Genomic DNA, 19,628 nt, shown 5'->3' on the forward strand with positions numbered 1-19,628 from the left:
TTTTCATTCTCACTCAAACACATTAACCACACACACACACCTGGGATATTTATAGATGTTAGTCAAACTGTGAGTGGTGATTTGACCATTTGACCAATGGTTAGCACTTGTCAACAAGAATGGGTGCTGTTATACTGTCAAAAAATTACATCAAGGAGGCTAAAGTATCAAAGTAACAGGCAACAGAACACATCATTTGGTGCCCTTGATCTTCAAATACAAGTACTGTACCAGACCCTCACTACTTACCTACTTCCCAGTACTGTACCCACACATTTGTCTAATGTTCTCTTTGTTTAAGTAGCCTCCCTTTCACCCATTACTTTCCTAAGTCCAAGCTCCCAGAAGGTATATCTGGAAGGAGCTTTTAAGTGTCAGGTCATACATAACCACTTTCAACGTCATGATTAAATTCTGGAACTGGCTGTGTACCCAGCACTTTTCACAGCGGTCCTGCAGTTCTAAATTTTAAGTCTCATTTAAAAAGGGCCAGGAAACCCCCAGCTAGTTTGTCCTCCACTACATCTAGCATCGTCCTATCCTGTAAAGTGATCCTTTAATGCCAGTATTTCTGGACCCACCTATATTCTCTATTCAAGCTGCTGTTTCATAGCTCCAGAAATCTCGGTTAATTTCTCTTTAAAATTACTGTGCCTCCCATGTTTGAATGGCTTTTCTCTAGACACTCAGATTTCATCTTATATTCCAATGATGTGTCTGTTAATTGGATTCCAAGTCAGTCCTGAATAAATGGGCACGACTGTGCATGAGAGTGCATTCTATAATTTACTGACATTTCAACCTATTACCATGTATACATAGTACAATAAGGTTCTTACTTGTATGTCTTGTATAGACTGTCAGGATCAAATTTATAATTTTTCATTTTAGTTTATCTGCTTATCTCTAATGTTTTCAATTAATCCTTCTGGTCATTATGGTGCAATATGTTTGCTGAGAACTTGATGCATGTGCCATTTGACTTGTAATATCATGATGTTAAATAAGATGACTGTACAGCTAAGTAGTGTCCTCTCCTTCTTCTTTAGGCTGCTCCCATTAGGAGTTGCCTCAGCGGATCATATTTTTCCATATTTTTTCCTCATAAGGGCTTCTGGTTTAGATAATGGTCTCCTTGAGTGATTACGATTTAGTGAACTCTTAATCCTCCATCAACAATTAATGACTGTTTGTTGTAATGACTTAGAAAATGTCTGACTGTCTTACTGATTAACTCTAAATTATCTCTTCCAATCAATTGCAACAGTATAATATCAACAGCATACAATGAATACAATACCACACACTAAATACAACATCAGATAATAAATAAAAACTCATATACATGACTTACTGATGGTAAGAACTATCCTGGAGTCTAGTGACAAGAACACTAATGGTCCTGCTTGCTGACTCCAAGGCATGAGTAAGGTGAATTGAGTAGGACTCTACCAGGATGTTATGCAGTTAGTAATATTGTAGAGTGGATTCAACATGATAAGTGAACAGAGGGATCATTAACATGCTCACATGGTGTATTTAAAATATGGTTTGCAAATAAGAAAACTCTAAATTTATTTGAATGCTACGGAGTTGACATAATGAAGTTCCATTCTGAAACATACTGTACTTCTACAACCTTGTAGTCTGCTAGTGGTGCATTCTTGAAACACATGTTCAAGGAGGCAATAGAAAAAGACATATGTACACTTGTACAGAATGTCAAGTGCATATTGTCTTTCATAGATGTGTACACCAAGTTTTCAAATTTATCTCCATATGGTGAAAGTTTTTTTTTCTTCAAAGATTTACAATGCTGCTTAAAAATGTAACAAAATACAAAATGTCCTAGCCAAAGTGAGTCAACAGTTTTGCTTTATTTATTTATTGTTTGTTAGGTTTAATAAAAGATACTAAACATGGGGTTTGGGCAGAATTTCTACGGAAAACAATGGGATATACAATTGTGGCCAAAAGTTTTGGGAATGACAAGTATTGATTTTCACAAAGTTTGCTCCTTCAGTGTTTTTGTGATTTGTTTCTATGGTATGCTGAAGCATAATTATAAGCATTTCGTAAGTGTGAAAGACTTCTAATGACAACTACATTAAGTTTATGCAAAGAGTCAATATTTGCAGTGTCCGCCCTTCTTTTTCAAGACCTCTGCAATTCGCCCTGGCATGCTGTCAATCAACTTCTGGGCCAAATCCTGACTGATGGCAGCCCATTCTTGTATAATCAATGCTTGGAGTTTGACAGAATTTTGTGGGTTTTTCTTTGTCCACCCGCCTCTTGAGGATTGACCACAAGTTCTCTTTGGGTTTAAGGTCCGGGGAGTTTCCTGGCCATGGACCCAAAACTTTGATGTTTTGTTCCCCAACCCACTTAGTTATCACTTTTGCCTTATGATACAGTGCACCATCATGCTGGAAAAGGCATTGTTTATCACCAAACTTGGATGGTTGGGAGAAGATTCTCTCAGAGGATTGTCATTAAAAGTCTTTCACATTTATGAAATGCTTGTAATTTTACTTCAGTATACCACAGAAACATATGACGAAAAGATCTAAAACCACTGAAGCAACAAACTTTGTGAAAACCAATACTTGTGTCATTCTCAAAATTTTTGGCCACGACTATAATGCAAGAAAGTTTGTCTGAATTAGTCGATTTTAAAATGGGGTCCATCAGGGATCATTATTGGGTTCCTGACAGGTTTAACCATATTTCTAGCTCTCTCTGTTCAAAGCAATTTTTATAATGCCTTAGACTTTATTTTTTTCTATTTTGAAATTAATTATTTTTTGGCTATAATATGATAAAACACTAATACTTTTATGTTGATGCATGCATATTCTCTTTACTAAATTAGTTTTTTTTAAATCAATTGCTTTAAACTATGAAAGAAAAATTCTATTAATACCAGATAATATTAATAAAACATCTTAAAGGCCAGTAAGCACATTGCTAATAAGGCAGAATTCGTAGTCTTCATTAACTGTTTTGCACATTTAGTGTTGAGATTCCAGGAGAAGTGCTGTTTAACTCCGAAGAGTCTTTCGTACACATTACAGGTGCAAATTACACATTTATAAAGATAATTATATTAAATTTCATGTCCCTTTAGCTTTAGTATGAAAACAAGAATGAAACATCTGACCCAACCATCCTTTCTCCAGTCTGAATTGGGATCTTATTATCAGATATATTTTGTGCAAGTAAGCAATATTAGTCTTCATAGAAATAATTTCCTTTCTAATTTAGGCTAAAGATGTTCATGGGCTGTGCTTTATTATTTGATATTTTATTCCCAGGGGTCATGTTTTCGCATGGCTTATAGATGGTTTGAGTGCTCCAGTTATATGCAGTAGGTAACACATCTTTATTCATCTGTTACCAAAAACAAATGTAAAGTTAGCATATAATTAATGAATGAATGAAGGTAAAAAACCCTGTCCACTGTAGTTCTGACTCTCATCTTTATACCACAAAGCTGTCCATTAAGGGGTGAAGACTCAGCACAGCAGAGTCTCGGGATTCAAATATGCCTTACAAAGAGTAGATTGCAAGAAACAAAGCAAAACCTCATCAATGACAGTCAAGTAATATTCACTTAGGAGTTAGCACCATAAATGTACTTATTCAAATTTACAATTTATCTTTCCAGTCTCAATCTCCATATTCATACTATACTATCAAACCTACAAGGGTTCAGGCTGAATAGAAAGATTGCTGTCTGTTAATTGTGTGACTCTGATAACTCAATAACGGATTACTAAATTTATTTATCATGACTAAATGCCACTGAAGGATTGGTGCATTTATATTACACAAGATTCTTTGTTTTAATTGTAGATAAGATGTAAGCCACTCTTTAATTTTATGCTGCTGACTACCTGGATATTTTGTTCTTGCTGCTATAATTATACAGCATCCTAATAGTATTTAGTGAAGTACATAATTAACAAAAAAATAAACAGTTTTTGTTGAGAAGGACTGTCTCAAATCATGTTAAAATATCGTAATTTTTGTGTAACCTTTAACCTATTGTCTCTTTGTGTTTTATTTTTGTCTGTATTGGATGCAGATGAGAAGGTAAATTCCATGTTTTTCATTTTTTTTGTTTAAATATGTCTAAATAAGAGCCTGAAACATTAGGACCAGCCTGGTTTATAGTATTAATTTTATAAAAAACAAAAACATTCTTTTACAATATGTACATTTTAAAAAAGTGCAAAAAATTCTTTAAAAAAAGTAATTTCCATTTTTTCCCAATGCTTTTTTCAATGTGTCTTTAATTTCTGTTTTTAACCTATGTGACAATAGATGGCGCTATATCAGAGCTTAACCCGACATAGACAGATGCCAGAGGCACACTGATCAAAGCATACGCTTTAATTTTGCAGTTCACACAGCACAATGCACCATAAACAACTCACAGTCCTTTTTCTTCTTTATTATTTTCCTTTTATCTTCTCCTCTGCCGCCTCCACTCCTCACTCGCAAGCTCTGTCCTCTGCGACCCGACTCTGGCTCTCTGAATGGAGTGAGGCGACCCCTTTTATAATGGACCCAGATGTGCTCCAGGTGCTCCCTGATGACCTTCCTGTAGCACTTCCTGGTGTGGCAGAAGTGCTGCATGGGCACCCGTAAGCAGTCCAGGTGTACGTGTTTCCTGTTTATGGCTCCGGAACCATCCAGGCACCCCCTGGTGGTCGCAATGGTGCCCCACAGGGTTGAGCTTCCAAGCTCCGTGGCCCCTATGCAATCTAGTAGGGCTGCCCTCTTGCATGCCGGGAAAGGCCCCTCTCCCAGGACTTTGCTTCTCCAGGCGTCCCGGTGAGGCAAGGTCCCCATTCGTCTGTCACACCTATTATATTTTCTTATCTGTTTGCGAGTATTGATTGGCTATGTGTTGTTCCTATATTGCATGCCCTGCAACAAAATGTTAGGCAGAAATGTGGTTGAATTTTTGGCATTAAATAGAAAATATAGCTATCTGTATGGTTATGTGGGTAATATATTTAATTCTGAAGCTTGCAAGTATTAAATCCTTCTTTTTCAGTGTTATAATGGAATAACAATTTTCAAATGTGGTGGCCTTCTCATAGTAAATTACAAATATAAAATCAGATTGACACGACTTACTTTCTAAAGTTATTCACTGTATAAAAGCAAGTGTGTTAAAAGCATGTGATTCTTCAACTTCAGCTAAAATTTCTAATTTCATTTTATGAAAATCTTAGTTTGCTCTGTTGGTTTGTTAGATTCAGAATGGCTACAACTTGTGAAAGGTTTTTTCACAGCATATTTGCTGGGTTTGCTGATAACCATGTTCGCCTTATTTTTCTCTGAAAATTCATTATATGAATGGCTTAGGTAAACTTTTTCCCATTGCACCATTTTAATTCACTTAATGCTAGTTCAATTTATGGTTAAGTTCCTAAACATTTCTGCGTTTTCACCAAATTCAAGGCAAAGTAAATTCAATGGTGTTTTCTCATCCCTATTAATCATTGTCATTTTCTTTTCATTGGATGTTGTACTGAAATTTTTTTATGTCCCAGTGTATGACCAGGTTTCAGAGTTTTCTGACTTTTCACAAAGGAAATAATGCTTACAGAAAACTCAACTTGAAGTTAAAATGATTTTTTTTTATTTTGGAATAGCCCATTTGATTGGACAAGCCATATTCCACCAGCATGACATAAGTCTAACTTACTGGAGATGGATCTATCAGCCTCCAAAATAGCATCAAATCTGGTATTGCTGGTCCTTAAAGTCCATCTTTCTACTTGGTAACTTATTCCTTGTGCTTATGTTTTTTTCTGTATAAAGAATAGCTGCCTAATATTTGTGAGAAATTTACCCTTAGTAAGTTTCCAACTGTGTCCCTGTATTCTTACTGAACCTGTTTTAAGTAACAGTTCCTATCCACAGTAATAATTCCCTTCATAATTTTAAACACTTCAGTCAAGTCGCCTGTTAATCTCTTTGTGCTTAAGTTGAAAAGGCTTAGCTCCTTTAATCTTTCCTCATAACTCACCCCCTACAGTCCTGGAATAAGCCTAGTTACTGTTCTCTGGACTTTTTCTAGCACTGCTATGTCTTTTTTCTAGCCCGGAGAAGGAACAAAACACACAGTACTTAAAATTAGGTATAACTAGTGTGTTATAAAGCTTGAGCATAACCTCCTTGAACTTGTACTTTACACTTTGTGCTACATAATGTAACATTATGTTACCTTCTTATTCTTTTTAATAGCTTCTGAACACTCTCTAGAAGTTGAAAGTGATGAGCAAACTACAAGAAAGCAAGCAGACAAGGCAGAAACACAAACCAAAGTCATAGTGAGAAAGAGGCAAAACAGGTTCTAGCACTAAAGTTATTTTGAAATGATTTTATAGCTTTATCTAATACTGCAGAAAATGCAGGATAAAGTAGAGACAAGATCAAAGAGAGGAATAGGATATGATTACTAAAAGAGACAAATGGAAATTGAGAGCAAAAACCAAAAAACAGGGAAATCATAGTTAAGAATCCAGTCAAAGTGCCTCTTTTATTTATTAACAGTAAATGTGAATTTGTGTTTAGAATAAATCCAATACAGAGATGAAATATGTACTTTGTAGCCATCTGAAATAGGAAAATCCCAATGATAAAACATGTTGCAATGACATCCAATCATGTGACTAGCAATGGATGTTGTTGGCATTAACAGGTACGATAAGCAGAAGATGGTAGTAGCCATAACAACCAGAAACAGCATGGACATCACAATAACAGTCCATTAAACCCATAAAATGTTAAAAAATGGACATAAAAAATATAAAAAATTAGATTTTAGCGAAACATAACCTAACAGTTAATTTGCCTCCCATATTAAAGGAACTACATTACTAACAAGTAATGTGTTGAGATGACCAACAGTGTGCTGCATTTGTTTCATGGTGTTATTCTTGGTTTGGTTTGCTGGTTTATATGAAATGCTCATATAATGGACTGCCACTTGTCTGGCTATATCACAATTCTGGTGTTCACTGACTTTGATCCACTCTTCCTTGAGCACAGCAGGAGTCCCCCCAACCTGCGTCATTTGTAAAATTCCAGAGGGATACATCTAATGGAAACCTCACGCTAAAGTTAGATTTTTTTCCTGACAGTGAAAAACACAGGGGTTTAGATAAAGCCACCTTCCAACGTCAACACAAAAACAGTTAAATTTATGTTTGCATTATTTTCACCTTTTGTTTGTTTTGTGCTTTTGCTCAGCATTAATACTTATTAGATCTAACAGAAATATCTGTTTGTTTTTAAGAAATGCACATTTCTTGTAGATTTTATCTTCCATCATCATTCAGTTCACCTTCATTAATATTATCACCTTAGTTATGTAAAAATAAAAATCTCATCTATTAATCATTGATGTTAAATTTTCGCTGTCATTAAAGATAATTACAGGAGGAATAATGGAATTGGGTCTGTTGATGGACAGCATGGATGATAGCCTTAAAGTGAAAAGTGAGGCCTAGCTGTCCATAGATAGACATAATGAATTAAAAAATACAGAGAGTATTACATGCACATACTTTTGGTACTGTATTGTGTAAACCAATGCAGTAGTGCGAGACTCAAAGCTGAATACATAACATTATTGGTGTATATATGTATAATGTATACTAGCTATTGTGTCTAGTATAACAAACATGGTAACAATGGACATGATGGAAGGGACTGTTAAACAGTGTAATGGCTGTGGGCCACAGTATTACCTCTTAAAATAATCGGTTCTCTATTTTTTGGTTTACCAGTGAATCACATTACAAAACTTGCATATATCCCATGGTTAGCAATTATGTTCATTCTTCTGCTTTTTTTTTCATTTTCCAAAGTTTGAATATCTACAAAATAAAAATTAGTGAAGGAAAATCCTGGATACAAAAACATTGATAAACTAACATATTCTTAAATTACATTTTCTGAAAGACCTGCGCTCTGAGAATTTTGCGACGGACTCAGCTCTGTTGGTGGGGGGTATGGGATAGCAGGCTGCTTGCTTCTTGTGCTGATCGACACATTTGCAAAGCAAAAGACGCTGATGGAAAGGTACCAAGGAATTTAAGGTGGGCCAGGATTATGAATTTTTACATAGGCTTCAGGGATTCTATTGTTAAAACACACAAAGAACAAGATAGAAACTGATTAAACATAAATCAAAACCAAGATCATCTGCTCATTAATTAACTGATGAACTACTGACTGTTGACAATTGTGAAGATTAAAATTGTAAAAGAGAAAGTCAAAAACAAAGTCATAGTTCTGATGACCTCAGCCTACCTGCTGCTGGCTTTTCTATAGTGGAGTCTGTGCTGGCCATCCAATCCGATGAGAGAATCTTTTCATTTGATGATTCCAACGCTCCTTTACCAGAGTTGACTTTTGCCATACAAATCTAAACTCCAAATGTATCATTTTGTTGTTTTCACTGCTGGTTTACTTGGCCTGTTGAAGCTTTAGTTTCAAAATAGCATTGTAATTTTGAATTTAAACAAGTAAAACTTTTACAGAAACAAATGTATTTCTACACCTAACACTATATGAAAAATGTAAAGTACTGTACAGCAAGCTGCATTAAGATATCAGCATCTAGTAAACTATTTTGCTGCTGCTGCAGTATTTATGCTTAAGCATATTAAATATAGTAGTCAGTGCAGTAATATACTTATGTCACACAATGTAACCAGGTTTAACATGAACGTTATGAAGAATCTGATCTTTGTGTAACTGATTTTTTTGTTTTCTTGTTTTAGTTGCAAATGAAACTGGAGAAACCAATTCTAGGCCTCTTGCAAGATTTGCCCGTAAGTATGAAGTTTATAATTTAAACCCACTATAATGGCTTCCACAAGCTTATTTATTTTGTATACCTTAGTATTTTGTGAAAGGTGTTACAGGAATGTGGGTTCTATGGCTTATGCTGCTACAAGCCATTTGGTCCCAGTATTCACAGAGTGAGATTTATATTTGAACTTGATATTACTGTAAGTTCAGATGGGTCATAATGGGCATTACACTCTGTCAACGGTATATCTTGGCTCCTGTGATGCTTATGGTTTAAAAGGACATGTTATCAAGGCACAAACCAAGGTTTGCAGGGTAACTAGTTTAGGAACCGGAGTACTGCGTTTGCTGTTTACACATGATGTTGTCCTCTTGACGTGTGAGAGTGTGATTTATAGTATTCTCAGAAAGGATTTTCTGTGGTACAGTTGAAAATGAGAATTAGCACTTTCAAATCCGAGGGCACAGTTCTCTCCAAGAAAAGACTGGCACAATTCCTTCCAGTAAAGGGTGAGCAGCTATCCCAAGGGGAGGAATTATGGTATTTCAGAATTTTGCTTGCAAGTGAACGTAGATCATAATTTTGAAAAATGAATTGGTGAACGCAAAGCTATTTTAGTTACACTGTGATAATGAAGTGAGAGCTAAGTTTGTACCCCAGGATTCTTATTTATCTGTTTGTGTGCTTACCCATATTCACCTTTGGTCATGAAGAATATGAGTACGCAAAATGAGGTTCCTGGACAGTGTTGTTGGGCTTATTCACCATGACTGGTTGAGGTGTTTGGGAATATGGGATAGAACTAATGCTTTTCCTGAACCAGGTTGATTAGGTTTTGACAAGTAGTTAGGATAACTCTGTGTGCCTCCTGACTAGGGGAAGAGTAATATGCAGACCCTGTACACACAGGAGGGATTGGATCTTTGTATTGTCCTGGCCTGGGAGTGCTTGGGTATTTCACCAGGAAGAAAATTTCTGTGAATAGGGAGGACTGGTCAGCCCAGTTTAACATGTTTCTATCGCTGTGATGAATTTGGATTTTTGGTGTTCTGTTTATCAATATGTTCATATCTGAACTGTTTTATATTCATTTTGAATGGTTTATGATACAGTAACTGCTTCACATTCATGAAGGTTAGGGGCAAAAGACCTCCGCAAATGTGAAAATTTGTAAATAATTAGGTAAGTGGATCTGTGTTGAACTCGAGATTTAACATTGTTTTGATTTATAGTACTGGAAATAACATTCACAATTCTTAACATTGTGAAGGTGCTGACAAGATGCATCAGCCTAGGATGAGTCATCCATTTGTTTCGGCTGGTATTCCATCAGCAGCAGCAAGGGAGCCTATAAAAGCGGCAAGCCTGTAACATATACTTGTCCTTTAAAGGAATGTGAGCCACCTAAAGGAGTCATGTAAAGAGCAAGAGAATCCATTCTGACACTTGGCACAGGCGCTACATTAGTGTCAGGAGCGGGATGTAAAGGAGATCCACCATCTGACTTAGCCGAATGCCACAGAACTTTATAATGTACTTTTTTGGATCTTCAAAGGAATTGCTGGAAAATGGGATATTTAGCACCATTTGTAGCACTATTATGGGGGGAGGGGCAGGGGTGTGGGAAACAACCAGTGGAGCTTTGGGCTCATGGAACTGGGAATAGTGTGGAAGATTGAGATGCCACTGACCCCAGGTGAGCTGTATGAAGCAGGACTAGTGGTAAAAATGCCCAGACAAAGGATAAGGCAGATCACAGGGGTCTAATGGGGCAGCTATGGAGGGAGAGTCTCAAAACTGAGTTCTGCTCCTGGAACAGTGTGTGGAGCATCAGTTTAGTGAAGGAAAATAGGCAAGAGACTGGTACATCTGCAGCTCCAGACAAGGTTTGCCTACTCAGTTACAATCGACAAATCCCCGAATAGATGCTGCACTGCGTTAGTTTTTTTTTAAACCAAAAAAAAAGATGTAATATGCATTTACACTACAAAATATAGAAACACTGTATATTATATGATTTTATGCAATACAATTGAGTTTCAGTATTGTTTATATATTTTTGGCTTATGTGTTGGTGCAAGTTTCTGCAATATTTCAGAATGCTTCAAAAGTATTCCCATTTAGCTGTTCATAGTCAGTTCACAAATAACAGAAACTGCGACTGTCAAGTTCACAAATGTGAAGGGGATACTGCATTTTTATTGCTACTCTGGTTATGCCATTTTGTGTTTTATTTTTAGATGCTCACTGCTATTTTGTGATAGTTTCTGCATAGCCACGGTTATATTGCTTACTGTTGTCATTCCCATCGCTACTCATGTGACATTGGTATATTTTATCGTCAGGACCTGCCTGTATAGGATAGTGGCACACAGCTTTTGGCATCCATGTGTTGGATTCATCTTACAACCAATGTCTCTATCAAAACAAGTTAGGGGAAATTTAAAAAAAATATTTTGGTATGATTTTCTGGGAACATTATTTGACTCACAAATTCTACTTTACATCTCTGGTTTTGCTAATTTAGTTCTTATTTGTTTCCCTTGGTATGTAACCCCTCATTGGTAACAGACATGTGTTTTTCCCCCCATGCTCACCGTACTAAATTTCCATATTGCAGTCTTCTGTTTGCTTCTGTTCAATTCTCTTTAACTTCTGTAGATTGCAACAGTAACCCTTTCTAGGAAAATTGGGAAGAAAATGATAATGATGATGATGATTAATTTTTCTCAAGTTAACTTTCCTGCCCTGAACCAGCATGATTATACCATACACTACTGATTCCCGGAGTGGCAATAAAATGGAAAACAAAAAAAAAATGATCAGACACATACGTGACCAACACTACTTCTCTACTAGCCACAGTTACAAATACAGAACATACCAACAGAAGTAATTCGAAAGGAATTTTTTGTAAAAACAGAAAAAATAAAGTACAATATTCCAGCTATCAACAGCAGTAAATCTTCCCACACACAAATTACAATACAAAACAATTAACAAAAAAAACTCTAATGCATTAACAGAAATAATACAATACCTCCATCCATCCATTTTCCAACCCGCTGAATCCGAACACAGGGTCACGGGGGTCTGCTGGAGCCAATCCCAGCCAACACAGGGCACAAGGCAGGAAACAATCCTGGGCAGGGTGCCAACCCACCGCAGGACACACACAAACACACCCACACACCAAGCACACACTAGGGCCAATTTAGAATCGCCAATCCACCCAACCTGCATGTCTCTGGACTGTGGGAGGAAACCGGAGCGCCCGGAGGAAACCCACGCAGACACGGGGAGAACATGCAAACTCCACGCAGGGAGGACCCGGGAAGCGAACCCAGGTCCCCAGATCTCCCAACTGCGAGGCAGCAGCGCTACCCACTGCGCCACCGTGCCGCCCATACAATACCTTAATAAGTAAAAAAAAAAAACTTTAAATGTCCATCCAAACCACATTTTATCCGTTAATGTTCCAAAATCAGAGGACCATGCCTCACCATATCTCACAGCTCAAAGATATGATCACCCATCATCTCTTCTTTCAGGCCCACCAAGTCCTCTCCCAAATTAACCTCCAAAAGAAAAGAAATTCATGATCTCTTCAGGGATTTTTCTTTTGCAGAAATGAAACTTGGATTCTTCTGATGGCATCCTGCAGGTGCTGTAGTTTTTCCAGACACAAGCGGCCTTGATCAACCTTCTCTCTTATGCTGTTCAAGTCCTCTCCCCTTTCCTTATTCACCAATGCCTTTATTTTATGATTCTGATACAGGTCCTCCCTCTGTTAGTTCCATTTTGCCCTCTGAAATAGGTGCTTCTTTCACTGCAATCCAAAGGCATCTCTTATCTAAACTGACTCTTGTTTTTTACTATTGCTGCAACATAGGAAGGCACAAACAGACACTGCCCACAAAATACACAACAACATTTACAAGTGTATTACTTTAGGCTTAGAGAGAAGCTTTGGCAATAGATTACAGTGTCATCTGGCCAGGGTGTAGGTGCATGAATTAAGTTTAGGTTGTATTACAATGTCTTATATAATAGCTTATGGGCATTATATTACATACCAAGTGTCTTATGCTTATAACTTTAAATATCTGCCTCATTCTGTAGTTGGATGATGCTGGTAATAAATATAGTATCGATGACAATGTGGTACAGGGTCTAAGGATTTGAACATTAAACATTAAATTTGTTGGTTTAATTCACACCCCTGGCTCACCTTGTGACTCTGAAGACTAGAACATTTAACTTATCCATGCTCCAGTTGTTAAAAAATATGCATGTAAACAGTTGTGTCATTTCCTAAACTTTTAGGTCTCTTTTACAAAAGGTTTCAGACAACTCTATTAAAGTACTTTTTTATATAATACTAGGGGGCTTCGCCCCCTGCTTGCTTCGCTCGCCAACCCCCGTGTTTGGTTTTCCGGATACACACTTTTAAGATTTTTTTTTTCTTTGAATTGTTGCTATTTCATTAGTTTCACTTTTATTTCAGAACTTCTGTAAAAACAATATTTGAAATCTTGCGAGTCCCAATATGCTGAATCTTTTTAATGAGGTCAGGATAGGTTTCTCTGTTTGGAATTTCAGCACAGACCAAACGATCTACATCATCAGCATTTAATAATTTTTTTTTACAAAGTAAAAAAGTAAGTAGAGTTCTGCATTGGACTCCTGTCTGTAAAGTCGTGCTATTTTCCTCTCACAGTTCCAAAAGTACATGGGTTTGCCAAGGTGATACCCCAGCTTTTGTCTAGGTTTTTGTACAAAGGCTAGACAGAATGTTTTTGACTCCTGGGGTAAATTTAGGTTTTTGAATAAGCAGACAGATAAATATATATCTGCGGTGGGTTGGCACCCTGCCCGGGATTGTTTCCTGCCTTGTGCCCTGTGTTGGCTGGGATTGGCTCCAGCAGACCCCCGTGACCCTGTGTTCGGATTCAGCGGGTTGGAAAATGGATGGATGGATGGATAAATATATATACATGAACAAAGTAACCAATAAATGCATGTTCGGTAAACTCCGTTTTTGAAATTCTCAAGATTGTTTATTTGTCACATGCATAGTTATACAGGACAACATGCAGTGAAATGCATCCTGATCCGCTTATCAAAAACTGTGCAAAGTTAGAAGAATATCAGTTAGATTAACAAAAAGTCATAGATTGAAAGATAACAGTATAGTAGAACACAATAAATAAGTAAAATTATGTGAATAAAGTAGAATTAAGTGTTAAGGTTCAATAGTGTAGTAATTATTGTGCAAAACCAAAGTTAGACTGGTGCATAGTTAAATGAGGCAGTTTGTTTGTTTGCGCTACTGCGATCTTTACTTTCTTTTTTTATATTTTCTAATTTACCTACTTTCATATCCTTTAACTTTCTCCACATGTGTATAGCGCCGTTTTGTTTTGTTTTTTTTGAGCCTTTCTAATTTCCCTGCTTTCATAGTCTCTAACCTGGGGGGTATTTTCCGTATGTAGATTAGTCGTTTAGCCGGATGTAATTGTTGACGATTTGGCCTGATCCTGGATCTGTCGGTTTTTCAAAACTCTTGCTGGAAGTGTTGTCATAGCAACACATCCTAATCCTCAAACCTGCTCAGAGCAGGTTTGTTCTACGTAAACAAGGATTAGTTTACACACATAATCAGTGACGGTGCGTGGAAGTCATCCAGTCATGGCTTCGCCGTTCATGAATGAGCGATCAATAGATATTGGTGCGCAAATTATACGAAGAGAATTTCATATAGAGAGGGTTTTGCGCAATCGACAAGATCCTTTATTGCTCCTGGAGGAAATTCTTTTCGAAAGATACCGCTTTAGCCGAGGGGGAATATTGTACCTCAAAGATTTATTAGCACCTTATATTTGAAGTCAAACTAGGCGAAGTCGGGCTCTCACAACCACACAGGCACTTTTTTATATACTGTAGGCGATGCGGAAAATCTAAGTAAAAGTGCAGTTTGCCAGGCAATTCGTAAAGTCTGTTTGGCTCTGAAATATTTCCTTTGGGTTTTCATAGTGTTTCCTGGACAGTGTGGCAGACAACAAAAGAGGCGTTTTATGCCATTGCAGGTAGGCCACACAGGCAAAAGCACCCACAGTTCCATGAAGAATCTCAATCAGCCTAACATTCTCATTACCAGGGTTTCCAAATGTGATTGGGGCACATGGGACTGATCAGAGTGGTGTTTGATCAAACATTATTTGGAAAATGTACCTCTCCTCCTGATGAATAATCAGACACAGTGTCTTCATCAAATATTTGACCTTCGTCAATATCTCATTGGTCAGACACAGGTTCAAGGGATATGACATTCCCTGCAACTGACCCAACAAAAAAGAGGGCTATATGGAACATACCTATGGAACACATGGAGGACAAATATATGCAATGACCATCCTTTACCTGAAATGAAGTGACCACTACATCCTGCCACTGGTTCTGAGGAGGAGCTTCCCCCTGGAATGCCCTCAGAAACAGGGCGATGGGCATTTTGCTGGAGAGACAACTCTTCTGCAGGGGTTAGGTCTGGACCGAGTGGACCTCCACCTGTTTTTTGCTTGTCTGCCTTCTTATTAGCTTTAAAATGAATGTTTTTTATATTATATATGATTATTTATGTCAACAATTCTTTAAATAGTTATATACCAATATTTACCAGTTTGAAGTATATTCTTGTACTTCACTTTAACCTGTTCCCATGTTCTCCTTGTGCTCACGTTTGATCTGGAATTATGACATATTAAATAATAATTAATCTGACACATAGGAAATGAAACGCTGCATTCAGTAAGTACAATGCACACTACTTAGCGTTTAATTTGTCGGCCACTTTTTGCCAGCCGTCTTTTCTGGTCTGGGCTGCTTTTGCAGTGTTACCCCTTGTGCATATTAAATCTTGAAATTCTTCATGTCCTTCGAATAAAAAGTCTTGCGCCACGTGTGTGAAAAAAAAAATGCGCCCATTGTTTTGTCATTTTCTTACAGCCTATCAAAGACTTGCTGATCATGTTTTCTAGACTCAATATACAGGGTATATGGGCTTTTCACTCGTCTCGTATGATTAGATCCAGCTAGACTAATCTAACACACGGCTGCATTTGAAAAACCGACCTATCCCGGATGAGTGTCACCGGCATTAACTTATCCAAGATGAGGCACCTGATCTCAGATGATTTAAGCGACATATGAAAAATACCCCCTGGCTCTGCATGTGTTTAGCGCCAACGTTTGTAAACATCTCTATGATGTTCTACTTTGTCTTTTACTCACTGTCATTTAATTCTGAGCCAGATTGGACATGCTTTTTTTTCAATTCCACTTGTTCCGGGCTGATAATTACTTTCTTTATTTTCTGAATTTGCACCTTGATTATTCTTTTTTGCTCTTTTTTCTGTCCAACGCATTTGAATCTATTTTCTCCGCGCTTTTCTTTATTCTTCGTTTAATCGTCGACGTTTCATTTCTGCCCTATTCATTTCATTTCTACCGTATTGACCTTATACACTTTATATGCACTGAGAGCCCTGGAGCTGTGTGTGCTGCATGACTGCCTTTACACTACTGATTTGTTTTTTTTGATATTGCTTGTAAGTAGGGTGTGTCTTGCAAGACTCTCGTTCTATGTTCCCATGAGACACACCGTGGCAGGTCTCTTTTGTCTCGCGGGTCTTTCAATTATCTTCCGAGAAAGATCACGTATCGTAGACTATCAGGACAGGGGACAGGATTTCTTTTTATAATAGATAGATAGACCGGATAATAGATCAGGTAGAGTTTTGTTAAGCATTCCATAGAATTGATAGAAAATATTGTTTCTCTACCAGTATATTTAGCAAATAGAATTTTATATAAAAGATTATCCTTTAGAGGAGACAAAGAATCTGGTGCAGTATTATTTAAGACAATGTCATAGTCTTTTACAGTAAATGATAAGAATATATCAAGATCAATCTGCAAGTATTTTTCAAAAGAACAGCTGTTTAATTATAATTCCACTAGATGGCAGCAGATAGCAATACTTTTACTAGCAAAATGTGTACTTGCCTGACTGAAATGTGGTAACAGTTTTAAAAAATAAGAACTTGGGAGAAGAAAATAAATTAAAGTTAACAATTACTCTTTATTTTTTACATACATTCTCAAAATATTTTTAAATTGGTCAGTTACGAATATACAGTACAGAATACTATTAAATTAGTCATAAAAATAATGTAAACAAATGCCAGGTGGTATACATGCAAGTGGTTTTTACTTTCTTAAATAAGGGAGTTTAATAATATTTTACTCAGAAGTTCTGTATTTAGGGTGGCGCAGTGGTAGTGCTGCTGCCTTGCAGTAAGGAGACCTGGGTTCGCTTCCTGGGTCCTCCCTGTGTCTGCGTGGGTTTCCTCCCAAAGACACGCAGGTTAGGTGTATTGGCAATCCTAAATTGTCCCTAGTGTGTGTGCCCTGTGGTGAGCTGGCACCCTGCCTGGGTTTTGTTCCTGCCCTGTGTTGGCTGGGATTGGCTCCAGCAGACCCCTGTGTTAGGATATACTGTAGTGGGATGGATGGAGATCTATATTTTTTCAGGGAAATCTAGGAATTATTTTCTATTAAAAGTAATATAAAGATTTAGTATGTTTTTACTCTATTTTCCAGTTTCCATTTTATTCTGCTGGTGTTTAAAATTCTCTTATGCTATAAACATTAAGAGTAATGATTAGAATAATAAAAAAAGAAAATGTTTTTATAATAATGAATAAAAAATCTCAATACAGTTTGTGATAGGCAGCCTGGTGAAAGTGGGGATTGCAATCAACAAAAGACAGAATAAAAAAGAAGCAGAGCTCTTCAAACCCTTAAAAAAGGAGAGAAATAGAAAGTGACAATAACATAAATTGTTACCATGCCTTTATTTTAGATATGAAAGAGAAATAGGTAGGAGAATCTACAAAGTGGGAAGTGCTAGAAACAAGGAACCAAGGACTGCAATCCTTGAAATGGTAAGAGTGCTTGATCTTCCTGTGGGATATGTTACCAGTGATCTTTAAAAAATTGGCTCCTTCATCATCTCTTGTCTAACCTGCTTTATTCTTTATTAGTACACATATCTGACTTACTCCTGTGGAATTACTAAACTGGCAGTTCAAAATTATCACTCCAGTTTACAAGTATATCTTGAGTATTCTATAACTGTCACTGTTTCTGTAAGTATCATCATGACAACTGGGTTTTTAATTCCACAAGAAAAACATAATGGTTTGGAGAATGCAAGCCTTAAACAAAATATTAGAACAGTCTAGACCAGTTGTCCCCAACCTTTTTGACAGCTAGGACCACTTTATTAGATGCAAAATTTTCCACGGACCGGTTTGGTTCGAGTTTGGTTGGTTGGGGGGGGGGGGGGGGGGGGGGGGCAGTTTTATACACAATTTACATAACATTTCTATTATTATTAAAGTTATTAAGCAGTTTGCATACGTTTGCAATCTGAGATTTTTCTTCTTTTTTTGCATATAACAAAGACATATGCTTTACATTTGCCAATCCAACAGATTGCACATCACAAACATTAACACTGCAATCTTTTTTTCGTGTCTGCCGTTTCTATAGGAGGGTGACAATGAGTTAAATTCTAATGGATGTTTTTCAAATGTTGACAAGCAATAAGCAAAAGGAATCAATGAAAATCACAGACAACAAAAACAGCAAAAAAAAAAAAAAAAAACAGTACGAGGAAAGTTCGAAGAAAGAGATTTTTTTTTACAATGTTTCTGTTTGGGGATCATTATGCAAACGTGCACATCTGAGCTGCGACCACAGATCTAACTGCTCTGTGGATGATTTGTTCAAGCATTTCAAGGTCACTTCGTTGTAATGAAAGCATCTGTTGAATGTACTTCGTAGTAACGTGATTTCTATAGACTCATGTCATATGGGGAAACTGTCGGGACCATAAAAATACTTTGTTGTAATAGTCTCTCACCTCGGTCTCTCTCCTCTCTGCACCGCTGCAAAGCCCCGCCCACCAAGCGTTCTGAAAAGTCTGAGTGAGTCGCCGTTGCCGGCAGTTCTCTCGCGGCCCGGCTGTCAGACGGCTGCGGACCGGTAGTGGGCTAGATGAGAACAAGCCATCCAGCCCAGCCCACTCCTAGCGACTTAATTCTTCCAAAGTAACATCAAGTCTAGTTTTGAAGGTCCCTAAAGTTCTACTGTCTACCACACGTCTTGGAAACCTATTCCATTTGTCTGTGGTTTTCTGTGAGAAGAAAAACCTCCTAATGTTTGCAAGCAATTTATCCTTAACACAACTGTGTCCCCATGTTCTTCCTGAAGTAATTTTAAAGCAACTGTCTCAATCCGCTATACTAATTTCCTTCATAATTTTTAAACACTTAAATCATGTCTCCTGTTAATCTCCTTTTGCATTAACTGAAAAGGCTTAGCTCTTTCCTCATAACTCCTCACCTGCAGTCTTGAAGAAGAGACTCCAATGCTATAAAAAGTCCAGTGAAGAGAGACTATCTCCTTTATGTAGCTTGGAGAGCAAAGCTGTGCACAGTATTCCAAATGAGGGCGAACCAGTATGTTATAAAGCTTGGGCATAACTTTCTTCGACTTGTACTCCACACATCGTGCTATATAACCTAACATTCTGTTTGCCTTTTTAATGGCTTCTGAACACTGCCTAGCAGTTGATAGTGTTGAGTCCATTATGACTTCTAAATCTTTCTTGTAAGGTGTATTTTGAATTTTTAGACCTCCTTCTGTGAGTTCAAACCTA

General features: G+C 37.3%; 1 protein-coding gene across 3 annotated transcripts in view; it reads left to right on the plus strand.

The window, feature by feature from the left end:
• The window catches only part of LOC114653083 (dual specificity calcium/calmodulin-dependent 3',5'-cyclic nucleotide phosphodiesterase 1C-like), a 930,233-nt gene that overhangs the window by 283,955 nt on the left and 626,650 nt on the right, over positions 1-19,628 (plus strand). For all 3 annotated transcript variants that reach the window (XM_051929365.1, XM_051929364.1, XM_051929366.1), the window contains exon 2: positions 8,811-8,861. In XM_051929365.1, coding sequence (XP_051785325.1) covers positions 8,811-8,861 — 51 coding nt within the window. The remainder of the gene's footprint in view (positions 1-8,810; positions 8,862-19,628) is intronic.

The sequence above is a fragment of the Erpetoichthys calabaricus genome, chromosome 6, assembly GCF_900747795.2.
Source record: "Erpetoichthys calabaricus chromosome 6, fErpCal1.3, whole genome shotgun sequence".
In the NCBI taxonomy this organism is placed as follows: Eukaryota; Metazoa; Chordata; class Cladistia; order Polypteriformes; family Polypteridae; genus Erpetoichthys; species Erpetoichthys calabaricus.